This window comes from Lagenorhynchus albirostris, chromosome 14 (genome assembly GCF_949774975.1).
Source record: "Lagenorhynchus albirostris chromosome 14, mLagAlb1.1, whole genome shotgun sequence".
In the NCBI taxonomy this organism is placed as follows: Eukaryota; Metazoa; Chordata; class Mammalia; order Artiodactyla; family Delphinidae; genus Lagenorhynchus; species Lagenorhynchus albirostris.
The window spans coordinates 48,976,572-48,993,539 of NC_083108.1; the positions used below are offsets into that span (position 1 = coordinate 48,976,572).

At 50.3% G+C, this 16,968-nt stretch overlaps 1 protein-coding gene across 1 annotated transcript in view; it reads right to left on the reverse strand.

Annotated features, from left to right (window-relative positions):
- Positions 1-763: 763 nt before the first annotated feature.
- Positions 764-16,968, reverse strand: part of CABLES1 (Cdk5 and Abl enzyme substrate 1) — a 107,427-nt gene continuing 91,222 nt past the window's right edge. The window contains exons 8-10 of the mRNA XM_060121777.1: positions 5,716-5,822; positions 4,235-4,442; positions 764-2,205 (exon numbers count right to left, since the gene is read on the reverse strand). Of these exons, the coding sequence (XP_059977760.1) occupies positions 2,065-2,205; positions 4,235-4,442; positions 5,716-5,822 (456 nt within the window). The 3' untranslated portion in view covers positions 764-2,064. The remainder of the gene's footprint in view (positions 2,206-4,234; positions 4,443-5,715; positions 5,823-16,968) is intronic.

The window sequence follows — 16,968 nt, forward strand, 5'->3', positions numbered from 1 at the left end:
AGATGTTTAAATTGTCTTAACAAAATGGACCCACAACTTCTTAAGTCCACCTCATAAATGCCCCAAACCAAACTGCCCCAAACCCAAGAACCTGAGCCTGGTTTTAAGACACAGGCAGGATGCAGGGTGTTGCCCTCTGCACATCTGGGCCGGTGGCCCGTGTCACCTATAGGATATCCCCTGAGCTTGGCGGGAGACTCAAGGCAGATGGGTGGCGGGGAGCTACAATTTCTAGATGCCAGTGGCCTCGCATCTCTGAGAGGCTTTCCACCCACCAGGCCCTCACCGGGGAGCTGAGTGGGCTGGGAACCAGAGGGCTCATCAGGGAGAAGCAGGTGACAGACACCAGCAGAGGAAGGTCAAGGGCGGGTTATATTCAGGTGATGGAGACATTCTGAACACTTCCTGTTTCTTTCCCAATTTGCCTCATAAACAGTAGGTGTCCCAGAAATAGTAGTTAATCTATCAAGCCCAAGAGATCGCGTTCATCATACCCCTCAACAAAATCATCTCACAACCGAATCCAGCTAAGGAAATTTGTTAGCAAAATATTTATGACTAAACTCTGTTACTCTGGGTCCTGTTTGCTCTCCCCCTGGCCACTCCTTGAATTCCTCCAACCTGTGACTGTCAGATTCTTTCAAGCTCTGCTGACTAAAGCCCGGTACCCCGTCGCCCCTTCTCTGGGGTGATTGCAAAGCTCCGAATCTGTGTGTCAAACCGAGGCGGGGATGGTGGCAGAGGAACTGTAATGCAGGGCGAGGGTGATTGGTGAGACGTCACACGTCTACACATACACATACGTGGATATAGAAACAATAAAATCTTTTAATTCTCTCTTTACAGGGCCACAGGCTTCCTTCCGTCTGGTGAACCACGATGGGCGCCTCTCTCCGGCAGCTACGAGGGCACAGAGCGATGAGGTGTCCCCATGCAGGTCGTCCCCGTGAATCGGTACAAGTAGCAACGAAAACTCTGCACTGACAGCCCTGGGGACACGGTGATGCTAAGAGCTGTTGCCTCTTCGATTGACTCAGCCTCAGTCAAGAGACGGTTTGTCCCAACTGTCAAAAACCTCAAAACACCCATCATGCGTCTTACCCCTAATCTGGATTTTATAAAACACTTTATATAGACAGGTAGATACATAGGTAGCACAATAAATGTGCCTGTGATGCACTCTAACATAGAGCACAGGAATACACACACGGATCCCGACCCTGCCATCTCCACAGCAGGGAAAGTGTGAAGGTTCGTGTACACGCAGGACGCGATGGCGGAAAGGTATAGAACGTCACATGCCACACCTTTCCACGCAGCCCATCCGAGTGAGAGCTTGTCTTTGTCCCATGGGTGGTAGGAGCAGTAACAGAAACAATGTCATTTTCTAAGGGCAGAAGCTGTCCACCTGGTACGGACAGAGTGACTGTTATCCAGAGATTAGGTAGAAATAATTGCCGAGGGTCAGCCTGGCTCCTGACCCCAGGCTGAGGTCTGTTCTGCAGAGGGTGGGGCTGGCTCTGCGGGTGGAGGCCTGATGTGACATCTCTCAAACACACTCACACTCAGCCACACGCTCCAGAGGAAAGTGCACTTCCAACAGCGGATACAAAAATAGATTGGCACGCTCTTTTGACACACTGAGGGTATCTTTTAGAAGCTCTCTCCCAACTTCTGCAAATTCTCTTCCCCAATCTGCTCTAGAACTTTGCACTCCGAGTTGGAACAGGGCTGGAGAGAAGGCCCTGGACCACGCCTGCCAGGTCTGCGTGTGGTCGCGAGGAAGTCTGGGTGAGGCCAGCTAGGAAATCTGGTGAGTGGGGAGCTGGGAGAGCCATCTTCTGCTCGGGTCTCCCCTTCCTGGCTGAGCAGTAAATGGTTCACAGCCCATCTCGGCTGGCCAGATGGAAGACTCCCTGAAAAGTTTCTGGTACTGCTTCTACACAAAAACATGTCGAGTGGAGAAAAGTTTGCTGTGTTGAGTTCTATTTTTGTATTTCCAGTAGTACGCGCTGCCCCAGTGAGCTCAGGGGAAGTGGTCCCGGCCCTCCTAGGAGGCCTGTGCTAGGAGCTCTGGACCAGGCGTCTGTAGTGGGGCATGACTTCGTGCTCCGGCAGATGAAGGGCAAATTCCAAGGCCACCAACACTGGGAACTCAAAGGCAATCAGTTCTCGTCTATTCAGCCGGAACTTCTCTTCCAGCTTCTGCAACAGAAATAAAGGAAACCAAAAGCCTTTTAGCTTTGAAATAAAAATCCTAGGTTTTCTCCACGTGTAACCTCTGTATCCGTCAGCCAGAGAGTGTTTACAGAGAAACCCGTTATGGGCAAGACTGTGGAGGAAGAAACGGAGGCATCAGCTGTGTTTCCTGCTCTCAGTCCTGATGGAAAAGGACTCCTACCTCCCTGAGGACCCACAGTCTGCCGGGAGCCTGAGATACATCCCGTGACTTCATGAATCTCTTGATAATCTTACACGATCAGTGTTACATTTATCTCCATTTTACAGATGGGTAAATGGGGTCAAGAGGTTAAGAATTTGTCTAAGGTGACATGGGCAGCAAATTGAAATGCTGAGAGTCAGACTCAGCTGAGACCCAAACTGTACCTGTTACAACTAGGTTATTCAGGCTTAGAGGTAAGACTAAAACCATAGCAAATCACCTATAACAACAATATCCACGTGGAAGGTTTAGGATTGGGGGAGCTGGTCATGTGTAGTTTGGTCCTTGCATTTTATGCTCGAGGACCAAGTCCTGGCGAGGCTGCCTCACTTTCAGAGCATTACACGGCCTGTGTGGATCTGACTGGGCTGAGCCCACGCCCAGGGGCTCCCCTCCTGCACTGCCTCTTGGTCCAGCTGCTGCCGGAGTAGGAATGGAGAACAATCAGGGTGAGCGTGGGTAGGAAGGGCCTCATCTTTGCTAGAGTACATTCTGCTTTGGCTTAAACTTAGCTTTTGGCTTAATTAAAAACACAAAAAATCTCAACAGCAGAGTAGTCGGCGACTACTTTCAGATTATAACTGGGCTGGGATCTCGCGTTCAGTTAATTGCTACTGCAAACGGCCTGTCCGATCGTTACTCTTATATCCTGCATTGGTACTATCAGCATTGCTGGATGATATATTTCTCAACTATGAAATGTGTGTAACAGCACACTTGTAAAGATTCATTAGTTCAGCTATTATCTACATAAACCTATTGATTCTCAGCTCAGATTTGGCATCCAAATCATGGTCCTAGAAGTGTTTACTACACAAATTAGACGATTCTGTACCATTTCTTCCATGGATGGATGAATGGATAAACGAAATGTGGTGTATACATGCAGTGGAACATTATTCAGCCTTAAAAAGGTAGGAAATTCTGAGGAATCTCCTGATCTGTTGGCTTTATTGTATCTCAAGTTTTCTATGAATACACTGATTTTTTTTTTTTTTTGTCTGCGCCGCGCAGCTTGTGGGATCTTAGTTCTCTGACCAGGGATTGAGCCCAGGCCCTTGGCAGTGAAAGTGCGGAGTCCTAACCACTGGACTGCCAGGGAATTCCCAGAATACACTGAATTTTAAAAACAGGCATTCTTGTATCTGTCCAAGAAGATCAGTGTTTCCTTGCCTTAAGGGGCTCTACTTTAATTTTTATTTTTTAAAATTATTTATTTATTTGGCTACACTGGGTCTTTAGTTGCGGCATGTGTGATCTGGTTCCCTGACCAGGGATTGAACTTGGGCCCCCTGCATTGGGAGCACAGAGTCTGAACCACTGGACAACCAGGGAACCCCAAGGGGCTCTATTTTAAAAGGAAGGAGATACCACTCAGCCAGGCCCACGCCCTTCCCCAAAGCAGCCGAGGCCACAGGAAGCCAAGGTGTGTCTGACGGATGTTCTGCAGGTCACACCGCCCGCAAGACCCCTGGCTATTACAGTGGCTTCTGGGGCTTGGAGAATAAGCTCACCCTCATGGTGCCTGAAAGCGTATTTTATGGCCAGACCCAATACTGGGGATCTTCAGTCTCATCAGAGTGGCCTATCCCTCCGTTCTAAGACAGCCCGAGATGTGGGGTCTGACATCTGCCGTGGAAGGGCCAACCTCACAGCCCTGGTCCCTTAGCTGGTACTAAGGCTCGGAAGTCTCCCGGGCTGGGTCACCAACCAGGCTCTTCTGAGACCAACGCTGGCCTGGAGTGCATGCCCCGCCCCCCCAACCAGCCAATCAGAATTCAGCCCACTTACGTCAATTAAATGCTTGACTTCATGTTTTTTGAGGTCGCTTCCAATTTTGGCTGCTAAGAGCACACACGCCCCGGCACAAAGCTTCCGGTTGTGTTTGTTTAGCTTTCCCTTGAGGGCGAGCTTCTCAAAGTAGACAAATGCCATGGCCACCGTGGGCTCCTCGAGGCCACAGTCCTCCTGGGCAAGCTTCCGCATCTCTCGCTTCAGGCTAGAAAAAGACGGGAGGGAGGGAAGAGTCTTATCAGAACTTGGAGTTTCGGGTGACCCCAAAGAAAAAGACTGCCCTGTCTTGAAAGCATTTTCTCTTTCATTTCCAGAAGGGCGACGTGGAATGGGATTAAATCCCTATGAGTGAGAAAGTTACGTTATATGTGGCCAACAGACTTAAGTCGCTGGGACTTCAAGCCCTCCTCTGTTGGTCAAGCTGTACAGACCACGTCCAGATGGGACCATGTTGAGCCCAAGTGGATAGGTGAGGGTCCGGAAACTAGGAGTAGAGCTGCCCACAGTGACAGAGGGAAACTAAGGTCATTCCAGAGAGACAGTTACTCGGATAAATTAGGTACTTGGCATCAGCTCTGCCGAAGATCGCTTATGGCCACTAACTATGGCCGAAGAGGGGTTAGACTAAGAGTGCAGCAAACAGCCTACTTAGGAAAGCTGCCCAACCAACAGACAAAATACGAATACTTAATTTTTCTCACCTCTTTGGCTAGGAACGGGCGAGAATCAAATCAGGATTGGGCATAATCCTAAATTACATGTATGTATGAATTACATTCATACATAAATGTATGAATGCTGGCATGTGTTCCAACACTATGTGTATAGCCTAGCCTCCATTACTACACACACACACGCACACACGCCCTGAAATCTTGCTGTCCTGGCACTCAGACACAACACAAGTCAGCTTCTCTCCAGCCCAGCAGGGCCAGTCCTCTCGATTACTGGGCCGGAAGATGTGGGTCACCACAAGGTCGATCCAATCAGCTGCAGGGGAAATTTGGGCCTGATTTTGCTTTGGCCGTTTTGCTGACTGCTTACATATAGGGCTTGGCTGTCACCTCTGGGCAGACGGTTGTGGGTAAAGAGTTATCTCAAACCCTCTGATACCAATTCTGTTCTGTTTTGCCTGCATTTGAGAACGCAGGGAACTGAATGTTTCCTATTCTCAGTTTTCCATAACATAAATCTTACTGAACTGTGAGCCACAGATAGTATGAAATGATTCTTTCATAAGGAACCGCACTCCAGATCCTTGTCAGCTTGTGTCAAGGGCTCCGCCTCTGTCCTGCCTGCCTTGGTTCACTCACATCTGGGCACCGGTCAGCCAGCACCGGACGAGCCTCTTTTAGCTGAATGTGACCACGTTTCACTTCCCCGGAACAACAGAAGACCCACTGTACAAAGCACGAGCTCAGTGCATGCTGGGAGAGGGGCCTGGGGGAAAGTTCAGGTGGGTGTTCATCCCCACATACCTCCTTATTTTGCTGAGTGTTAACTTAATGTGAGGAAACTTCTCCTTGAAGGTCTCATTCATGTCCTTCTTGAGATCCGAGGGCTTCACGTAGTCGATCACCGTGGTCTGAAACAGATGGGGCGACACAGCTCACTCCTTAAAATACTGGTCATGGGTATAATCATTGCAAGTTAGAGCCAACTTCTAACACCCTGCACCACCAGCAACAGGGAACTCAGATGAGGGCCGCCTCAAGGGCTCTGCTGGAGGCAGGAGCCTGACGGGCAGGGCCTCTGCAGGTGGATGGAAGCCAAACCCCGTCCATCAGCAGGGCAACACTTAGAAATCGTCAGGAGTCTGTGCCTCTTAGTGCCCGTGTTTCAGCCTGCTGTTCACAGAGTGTGATATCTGGACCCTCGCAGATCTGGGTACAATCCTCACGACCATCATAAGTCATCTGGCTGTGAGAGGTGTATGTATTTAATGACCCCAAACTTCAGATTCCACATCTGTAAAATGCAAACAGCAACGGCGCCTACCTCATACGGCTATTTGGAGAACTACGCCAGAAGTGCTCTGTGCGGTGCTTGGTATACAGCAAGTGCTCAATAAATGTTGGCTACTGGTTTTTTATTTTTTTAATTGTGGGAAAATACCCATGACATAAAATTGACCATTTTTACCTTTTTAAAAAAATAATTAATTAATTAATTTATTTTTGGCTGTGTTGGGTCTTTGTTGCTGCGCACAGTCTTTCTCTAGTTGTGGCGAACTGGGACTACTCTTCGTTGCGTTGTGTGGGCTTCTCATCGGTGGCTTCTCTTGTTGCAGAGCGCAGCCTGTAGGCGTGTGGGCTTCAGCAGTCGTGGCTCGCGGGCTCTAGAGCACAGGCTCAGGAGTTGTGGCGCACGGGCTTAGTTGCTCCGCGGCATGTGGGATCTTCCTGGACCAGGGCTCTACCCCGTGTCCCCTGCATTGGCAGGCAGATTCTTAACCACCGCGCCACCAGGGAAGTCCATTTTTACTGTTTGTAAGTGTGCAGTTCAGTGGCATTAAGTACATTCACCATATCGTACAACCATTACCACCATCCACCTCTAGAACTGTTGTCATCTTGCAAATCTGAAACTCTGTCCCGATTAAAGGCTAACTCCCCATTCTCTCCCCCCAGCTCCTCCTGGAAACCACCATTCTACTTTCTGTCTCTCTGAATTTGACTACTCCTCATAGAAGTGGAATCACACAGTATTTGTCCTTCTGCGTCTGGCTTATTTCACCGCGCATAATGTCCTCAAGGTTTATCCATGTTGTAGCACGTTTTAGAATTCCCTCCCTTTCTAAGGCTGGGTAATATTCCACTGTAGGTATGTAATGTTGGCTATTATTAACAGTCCCATGAATCCTGAGGTCCTCCTCCTCCCCTTGCCCTTCCCAATTCCATTCATCCTGAAAGACCGGCTCCTTCGAGCTCTCTCTGCGTACCCTGATCTCCCTTCCTTCTCTGTGCCTTACACTATTAACTCTGAATTAAACTCAGTCTGGTGGGGAGGGATAAATTGGGAGACTGGGATTGACATATACACACTACTATATATATAAAAGATAACTAATAAGGACCTGCTGTATAGCACAGGGAACTCTACTCAATACTCTGTAATGGCCTATATGGGAAAATTAAAAAAAGAGTGGATACATGTATATACATAACTGATTCTCTTTGCTGTACACCTGACACTAATACAACGTTGTAAATCAACTATACTCCAAATTAAAAAAAAAAACAACAACAACTCAGTCTGGCTGGATCTCGCCAGAGTAATCTTACCCCACCTCCTCAGGAACATACTTTCCAAGGGCTGCAACAACGTGGGATGCGTCTCCTGGCTGGTTACGGGCGGTAACCTTTGTCAGGCAAAGCCAGAGAAAGAAGAAACCACACACTGTGATGAGAAGGCCGGTTCCCGTGGACAGCTACTGCCAGCCTCTTCTCAGGCGAGTGCCTGGCCTTTTCCAGAAGACACGTCCAAGGTCTCCTCAGCAGCTCTAACAAAAGTTGGTGGCTTTCTGTGAACACCCCCATTCAGAAGACGTTTGCTTGGACACGGTTTCAGAACAGGCACATGGAATGTCTCTGGTGTCACTTTTATAACCAAGAGCAGGCAAAGAGCCTGCACGTCCAAATTCACACTGATCTCGGTGGGACCTTCTTTGCTTCTCTGGCTAAGAAAGGCAAACCACAGTCCTATTAACGCACACGATTCCACCAAGCTTGTGCAGAGCTCTTCCACTTCTGGGTGGAGGTGGACTCGGTGGGTGCAATGCCGTGACTTCCACCTCGGAGCTGTGGTCTTTCCAGCCCCATCAGGAAGGCTGTCCCTCAGCTGACCCAGGACACACCCATCTGGTAGCTGCCATGTGTCCCGGCGACGTGCCGGTGAAGAGGCGGGAAGTAGCAACCAGCCGTGGAGCACACGTGGACACGTGCTCGCACACACGCATGGGCGGTGCTGCTCTGCTGGGCACACATTTTACGGAAGCCACTTACTACCAAGGTCCAGGAGAGTGGACACCTTCCCTGTGGCAGCCCTCCAAGACGCGCCTGTCATCTCAAACAAATGTCTCCTCTGGGCTGAACGGGATGTAAGCGTTTTCATTTAGGAAACAGGCAGCAGAACGGGGTACCCCATCTAACACACTTACCTCAAGCTGGGCCCATCAGCCAAGTTTTCTGTCTCCTAAAGAGCCAGTACCCCCTCCCCCTTTCTCCCACCCCTCCCCACAGCCTGACCTCCCAGAGAGAGCCCCTTCTGCTCTTCCTCTGCAGCCGTCGCGAGGCTTGCAGTGATGTGAGCAGGTTCAAGCGAAGAGTTGCCAGCTTTTGCTGGGGGCCAAAGCTGGGTGAGCCCCCAGCAAGGATATTCCAGGGGCTGGAGGAGGTGGGGTTGTGCGGGAGGTGTCTGGATCCCTCCCTGTGGCAACCACAGCGGCCCTGCTGCTTTCTGTCTTAGATGTAGATACACGCAACGCTTCTCTTGAAAGAAGGCTCCCACTGTCAGAAGAGTGCCTTCCAGCCACCTCACCGTACAGAGGAGGAAACAGAGGGTCAGAGAGGTGAAGGGGCTTGCCCCCACTGAGGTAGGGCACACTGCTTTCCTGCTCTTAATCAGACTGAAAGAGCACGAGTTAGTAGCAGCAGGGAGTAGCTCCAAGAGGCTGGCAGGTGGAAAGGGTTGGGGACGGTGGTTGGCAGTTCCAGCTCCAGCGAGTCAGGCCTGACTTGCAAAAAGTGGCTTAACCTCCCTGAGCTGAGCCTCACCTTCCTCTTCTCTGCACAAGGTAAGAATACCTGATGGGCTGCTTCAGAGGTTTATCTCAAAGATCAAACAGAGAACACGATGTACCTAAAGGACACTGAAGAATTTTATCCAGAGGACAACAGGGAGACAGCAGCAAACAAGTTCCGCTTCAGTCCCACTGAGCCAGTGTCTGAGGGGGGCGCCCTGCTCTCTGCACCGTGATCTTGCCCAGGTGATTTTTATAAGCATCAGATCCTCCTTGCCTAGGCTGCAATGCCACTTCTGTAGGACCATCTTCCCTAAACCCCAGTGATTCACCTTCACTATACACTATGGCTTGGATATCCAACCCCCTTCTGGGATGCCTTGCTGTACTCCCCGCCTCCTTTGCAGCTAGGATTCCAAATACAATTCCAGTTCTTCCTATCCCATGCGCTGGTGTCAGAAAGCAGAGCTGAAGCAGAGGCTGGGCTTCTGTTGCTTCTGCTACCAAGAAGAGTCGCCACAGGAGCCCTAGAGTCCCAGTTTCCCTTTTGTGGGTGTAGACCACAGTAGGGCAGCATGGGTCTGGATCCAGCAGCAGTGGCAGCTTCCTGACCGTGGAGGTGGCAATACTGTCACATCCAGAGCTGACAGCCAGTGCAGATTCCCCTAGTGACCTGGTTCTGCAGTATGGTTTTGGGATCATTCTGGAAACCCCAACCTAGGCTGTTTCGCCAGCCTCCCCAGTGACTCTATACGCTGTTTGGTGCCCTGGAAGAAAATGCCTTTCTTCTTAAACTAGCTCGAGTGGATGCTGTGCTTCCTAACTGAACCCTAACTGATGCACACGCTGTTTTCACTGATGGCATTTACTGCTACTGTAACAGGACCTTACTGGGGGGATGTGGGACAGGGCAGAGCTCTGCTTCTCCTAAAGGCACCGATGTCATCAGTGCACCGCAGCACTGGGGTCCTCCCACACCACTTCCTGACCAGTCCTAGCTTTAGAAGGGCCCCATGAGCACCAACAACCCAGCTCAGCTTGCAGCCCTGGAGGTGGGGCAAGGAGGGCTCCGGCCACCCCCAAGCCCAGACCTTGCAGGAGAGACTCTTATTTTTATGAGTAGCCTCATCCTAGCTCTTGGGATACGGAGCTGGGACCTACTTTTCCTGGCAGCAGGAGGAGTGGAGAGCTATATTTGTTTCCATGCTGGACCCTGGAGAGGGGTGGAGAAGGAGGGCCAGTGAGCTGATGCTATGAGACCCTTGGCTCAGCACCTGGCCCCCAGCGAGGGCTGCACGTGGCCAAGCCCTCAAGTTCACGTTCTAAGTGGCAGAATTCCTCTGAACCCCAGCTCTGCCACCTGGAGGTACAGAGGTGGCACCCTGTGATGCCTTCTGTGAGGGGTTTCCAGCCACAGGGCCATGTCCTGGTGACTGCTCCCCGCACCGGGCAGAAGACTGGCTGGCAGCCTGATCCTCCATTTACTGATCTATTTGGCCATCACCTGGCTACTGTCTTTCCTCAACTAGATATAGTACATTTTGGGGGTGAGATAGTCTCTGCAAACTTCCATCTTTCTGTCAAGGCCCCCCATTTCCTGACCTCCAAGTGGCCAGCAGCCCTGTCCTCCAGGGCGGTGTGGCAGAGGGAGGGTGGCTCCACTGGGGAAGGTACAGGACGGACACAAGCCAGCTGGGCCCGCATTCCTAGGGGTTTGCAGCGTCAGGAAATCCAAGGGCATCCGGGGAAAGAGGCTGTGCGTGCTGACTGCTGAAGGCTTGCTATGCCTGGACCTGAGGCAGGTGCCCAATAACAGTCATTCTAGTTCACTTGCTTACATATATTTTGGGGGGTGAGGTAGGTTGGCTTCTGGGGCAAAGAAATGCTGCAAAGATTCAAGACGGCAGGAGGATGGTGGCAAATCTCGGATGTCAGTCTGAGTGCCTCAGAACACAGAAGTGGTTGTATCAGTGTCCAGTGGCTGCTGTAACAAAGTACCATAGACTGCACGTCTTAAACAACAGAAATTTATTGTCTCATAGTTCTGTATGCTGGAAATCCAAGATCAAGGCATCAGCAGGGCCACGGTCTCTCTGAAACTCTCCCTTGCTTCCTCCCAGCGTCTGGTAGTCCCAGGTGGTCCCTGGCTTGCACATGCATCATTCCAATCCCTGCCTCCACACAGTACTCTCTCCGTGTCTGTGTTCACATGGCCTTCTTCTCTCTGTGTCTCTGTCTTCTTAGAAGGACACCAGTCCTATTGGGCTAGGGCCCACCTTGCTCCGGTACGACCTCACCTTAACTAATTTACCTCTGCGAACACCCCACTGCCAAATAAGGTCACATCCTCAGATGCTGGGGTTAGGACTTGAGCCAATCTTCTTGGGGGACACAACTCCACCCACAGCAGTGGTGTCGCTTGTGACGGAGCTGCTGTGCAGCCTTGCTGTACTCTGATCTCAGCCCTCCATCCCGGGCCGGATGCAGCGTCGCCCCTGCCTGTGAGGCCCCGCTCTGCCCCAGGCAGCTGGTTCTGGCCTTGACCTTGGTCTGAGGGAGCACATCTCTTCTGCCCCCACCTCCTCCACCTCCAGATGGCTCTGGCTCACTCTTGCTCTCATCTCTGCTTCTCTGAGCTGCAGCTCAGTGGGGAGGATCCAGACTCCGGAGCCAGATGCCTGGGTTTAGACCCCAGCTCGACCACTCAGCATCTGGGCACTAGTGCAGGCGGCCTGAGCTCTCTGTGCCTCCATTTCTTCATCCGGCTTCTCCGTCACGTGCTTTATGATGATGGCTGCGGGGCACCAGACGTACGGGCTGCTCGTGCTCAGCTGCTCGGGGCACGCGATCAGGGTGGCTGAATGGGTGGCCCCCCAGAGCGACAATCTGCTCCCAGGCCCTTGCTCAGACGGGGCCTTGCACGCACGCTGCACCTGGAGCCTTCAGATCGGCCAGGCGCCAAGTATGGGAAGAACAGCCCTGAGCCCAGGACGACCCTTCAGGTAGTTTCCAGAGGGATGACAGTCCTCACTGTCGTCAGCTCTGGTTCCCTCTAGGAAACACTTTCTGGAACATAGCTGCCACGACTCCTCTGCATGGTCCTATCTGTCTCGAGGGAGCCTTACGACATCCTTTAGAGGCTGGACCTCCCTCCCTCCCCAACCCCGAGAGACCGTTGTCCTCTTTCCAGTGACGGAGGGTGAGCCGAGGTGGCAGTACTGGGAGGCTGAGCTGCAGGCGCGGGTCACAGTGGGCCCCCAGCCACCCCTTCGTTCTGGCTCGAGAGAGAATGAGTGAAACGGGAGGCCCATGCTTTGTTCCAGGTCCCCTATCAATCTAACTGCACGGTTTACAAAGGCTCACAACGGCCGGGTTTTGCCAGTGCGCGTGCGTCCCTATGAATCAAAGTGCTAATAAATGGGCTGCGGTCCCCTACTGGTCTGGTACAGACCGGGTGACCACTGTGCTCAGTGCCACTAAATTCCAGGCCACGGGATGTGCCAAGTGCAGGGGTCCTTGCGGCCCCAGCAGTGGCCAACAGCTGGGCCCAGCTGCATGAGGCATGGGCAGCTCCCTCCCTGGCGCCTGTGATTCGCAGGGTGGGGTGGAGCGAGAGATCACTTAAATGCACTTTCTCGCAGCTGCCTGGCTACGGGGAAGCTGTGTGTGCACAGCTGCAGAAAGAAGAAGGAAGGTCAGCTGGGAGCAGGAGACCATTCGAACGAAACGCAGAAGGTCCAGGAGATGCAATTCAGAAAGGAGCCCTGCCCGGCCTGCCCCGCCAGAGAGGCAGGCAGAGTTAGGAAAGGCCCCGCATGGGGGCTGATGCCACACACCCCTTCTGAGATAACAGGAAACGACGGTAAGACCACAACCTAGTTCTCCAGCTGGAAGAGTCTACTGCACCGCCGAGACACCCTTTGCTTTTTACCAAAACAAATAAAGGCTTGGACTCATCATGAGAGAAGGGAGGGAGCCTCCACAGAGCCGACCTTGGGTCCCATTCTGGCCCAGGCCACCACCAGGATGCCCTAAAGGGAAGGCCTCCCAGGGTGGGGTTGGGGTGCACCAGGAGAGGGCGGGAGGCAGCAGGTGTGCGCCGGGGGTGCGTGCACCCTAGTAACAGTGCTGGAGGAGAACGAGGGGCTCAGAGCTGACAGGTTGATGGTCTGATTCCCACAGAAACAACATAAAAGGTGCTTCCACTCGGGGCCTGTTAAGGCTCTCCTTCCTTTCGTCCCCACCTCCAGGGCTCACATCTCCCTAGGGACTCTTAGAGCAGCTCTGAACTGATGTGAGCTTGCTGTCGACTCTGCTGCCGCTCCCCTCTGGGTCAGAGGGGCCCCTGGGGGGCAGGAACGTTCCAGAGGAGCCAGGTTCCAGCGGCAGGGCTACCTGAAACCCAGGAGGCAGCAGGGAGCTCAGGGCAGGTGTGCGGCCTCTCTAAGCCTCGCTTACCTGGCCTGTGAAACGGAGGATACAAGGCAGTGATGTCTGCAGCTCTTTCCGGTGCCAACAGCCAGCCTCCACTGCACTTGCCTGACATCCACGGGGCTCCGAGCCCAGCTGGGCACCGGAAAGCACACGTGACCTGCTCGCTAAGGAAAGCAGAGCCGCGGCCCTTGATGAAATCTATCTCACCACACACAGCTGGGCGTTTCGGCTGTTCTATGTTTATTCCTTTTTCCTGAGAGGGCTGTAAATCACAAGGAAACTACGGGAACGAGTGCACAGACCACTCGGCCTGGGGCTGCATTTGTTGCTATTTCTACCCATCGGATTCCAAACCCAGGACCCTGGGTCTAACCTGTGCCCCTTCCCTTAGGCGAGCAGCTCTTCAGGTTCTCTCACTGAAATGAGATGGCTTGCAATCGAGGAGAGGCACACAGGGAAAGCCGCGTTTGTGTCAGGATTACACCACCATGTGGACTGGCCAGCTGTGCAAAGCACGTTCACGGTTTCAGACATGTGTCGAGTGTTTCCCTGGTACTACAGGAACTTCTGGAGTAGTGTGTCCACCCACCTGAGATAACAGTGGGTGGACGTGGCCCTGAGGTCACACACACCCAGATAGTATTTAGATGCACTTTTAAATGCACGCTTCTTAAAGGGTGGTCTCAGAGCACGAGCTGACGAACTGCGTGTGCAGTGTCATGTTAAAAACCACAAAGTGATAATCAAAAATTTGAGACAAATACAGAGAAAGGGAGCAGATGCTACCTCTTGGTTGAAATGGAAAGCAAAGTTTCGTTTCATATTATTTTTACAAGAAAAAAAAGATTAAAAACCCCCCACAATACTGATGCATGCTACCACATGGATAAACCTTGAAAGCATTAAGCTAAATGAAAGAGGCCAGACGCAAAAGACCATATAGCATACGATTCCATCTTCATGAAATGTCCACGAGAGGCAAGTCTATAGAGACAGAAAGTACACTGGTGGTTGCCTAGGGCTTACAGGATGGGTAGGTGCTTAAGGGTATGGGGGCTCTTTGAGGATGACGAAAATGTCCTGAAATTGACTGTGGTCATGGTTGCACAATTTTGTGAATATACTAAAAACCATTGAATTGTACACTTTAAAACAGGTGAATTGTATGATATGTGAATTTCATCTAATAAAACTGATACCAAAAAAACCCCAAATCCCAAAACCCAAACCCAAAACAGAAAACAAAACCCACCACGACGCAATAAGCCATTTTATTTTTACACTTACATCAAAAGCTGGCAGGTCTCAAAGCCCCACTGCTCAGCGTTTGTGCAGGCGCCTGGCAGGGAAGTTCCAGGGCCCCTTCGAATCTCCAGAGAGGCCCAGCAATGGTGTTTCTGTAACGCTGAACTACTTTTCTTAAAGAGGGTCTCCCGAACTGAATAAGCTTCAGGCATCTGGAAACTTGGGGGCCTGGAAAGAGCATTGCGAGGGAGGGGCCCCTGGGCTCAAGCTGCTTTAGCGTCTCAATAAATCCACCTGCAGACAGGTAAGTAAGTGCCCATGTCATCCAGACAGCTTTCAGTGAAAAAGAGATATGGAGGGAAAGCAGAATCCAATCTCACGGAAGCCTGGATTAATCTTCCTTTACTGTCTTCTATTCCCTCCTGCTCAGCATCTCATACTGTCCTGAAATATTAAGTTCTAAGATATATTCCCACAACCCTGGGGAGATGCTGAAACGGAAGGAGGGACTTTTCTATGAGTCCTTAGATTGTAATATTAAGTAAATAAAAGAATAGGCACTGTATCACGGAGATCAATCCAAGAGACATCCTCTCGAGATCGAGATACCTATAGATATCACAAAGTCGTCTTTCTTTCTGTTGTCAATACAGTTCGAGAGGGCTTTCTTCCTGAGAAAGGAAAAGGGTCCAGAAATCCCTTCATAGAACGTTAATTTTGTTGGCATTATCTCAGTCAGTTCTCTTATTTTCTCCTCTTAATTGCTCTCCACACCCACAAGGGGGGGAAAACCACTACCGACTTCAGCTGCCAGGTTCTAATGATAAATAACCGCTCTCTAGTGAAACTTTAATTATAGGCCAGGAGGCACAGGGCAGGAAGCACCAGTTCTGGTGGGAGGCCTCTGGCCCCCCTCACTGCATTGAGAAACCATATGAAGTTCAGGCCCTACAAGAACCTGCATGTAGCCAGGAGGCTCGACATACTTTCATGTTTCGTGGTCACCTTCTAGAAACCGTAAGGCCAAAACCACGGGGCCAGCTGCAATTTGATTTCCACATCTGCACCAGGATTTCTTTTTTTTTTCGTTCAAACCTCTCCTTTGCCCTTTCACAATGGCTAATACTGGGAGTGACTTGCTTGGATCAAAGTTAAAAAATACAACTGTAACTACAAATGCAACGTCAGTTTCAAAGGGTTCCACTTAAACTCTGTAAGTAACAGCCTTCTTTCTGAGACTCAGGGGAATGTTCAGCTCTGGAACCCTCCCACTATAAGGCACATCCCAGCAGGATGTGCATTTCATGACTGGCCTTTTTATCTTCTACTGAGAACAAACATGAACGAAAATATACCTTCAACTACATCCTGGCTGGTAAACATCACCTCCACTGACTCAGAAAGCCCGCTCCTAGGTATTTATCCAAGAGAAATGAAAATGTATATCCACAAAAAGACTGTATGTGAACGTTCACAGCAGCAATATTCATAATATCCCTAAGTTGGAAACAATGCAAATGTCCATCAATAGGAGAACGGGTAAATAAATCATGGTATATCCACACAATGGAATCCTACTCAGCAATTAAAAAAAACCCAAAAAACTACTGACACATGCAACATGAGTGAATCTTACAGATATTAAGTTGTGTGAATGAAGATGGATTAAAAAAATGAAGATAAAAATGACTGGCCTTTTTATCTTCTACTGAGAACAAACATGAACGAAAATATACCTTCAACTACATCCTGGCTGGTAAACATCACCTCCACTGACTCAGAAAGCCCGCTCCTAGGTATTTATCCAAGAGAAATGAAAATGTATATCCACAAAAAGACTGTATGTGAACGTTCACAGCAGCAATATTCATAATATCCCTAAGTTGGAAACAACGCAAATGTCCATCAATAGGAGAACGGGTAAATAAATCATGGTATATCCACACAATGGAATCCTACTCAGCAATTAAAAAAAACCCAAAAAACTACTGACACATGCAACATGAGTGAATCTTACAGATATTAAGTTGTGTGAATGAAGATGGATTAAAAAAATGAAGATGTTTAAAAATGAAGATGTTTAAAAAAAAACACAGTACACAATTCCGTTCATATGACGTTCCAGTAGAGGCAAAACCAATCTTTGGTGACAAAAGTCAGAACAGTAGTTGCCTTTGCTGGGAGGGGGTATGAAGCGGAACACGATTGAAAGGAGGGAACTTTCTAAGGGAACAGAAGTGTCCTACATTTTGGTCCAAGTGGAGGATACAAAATTCATGGAACTATACACTTAAAATTGGTACATTTGATT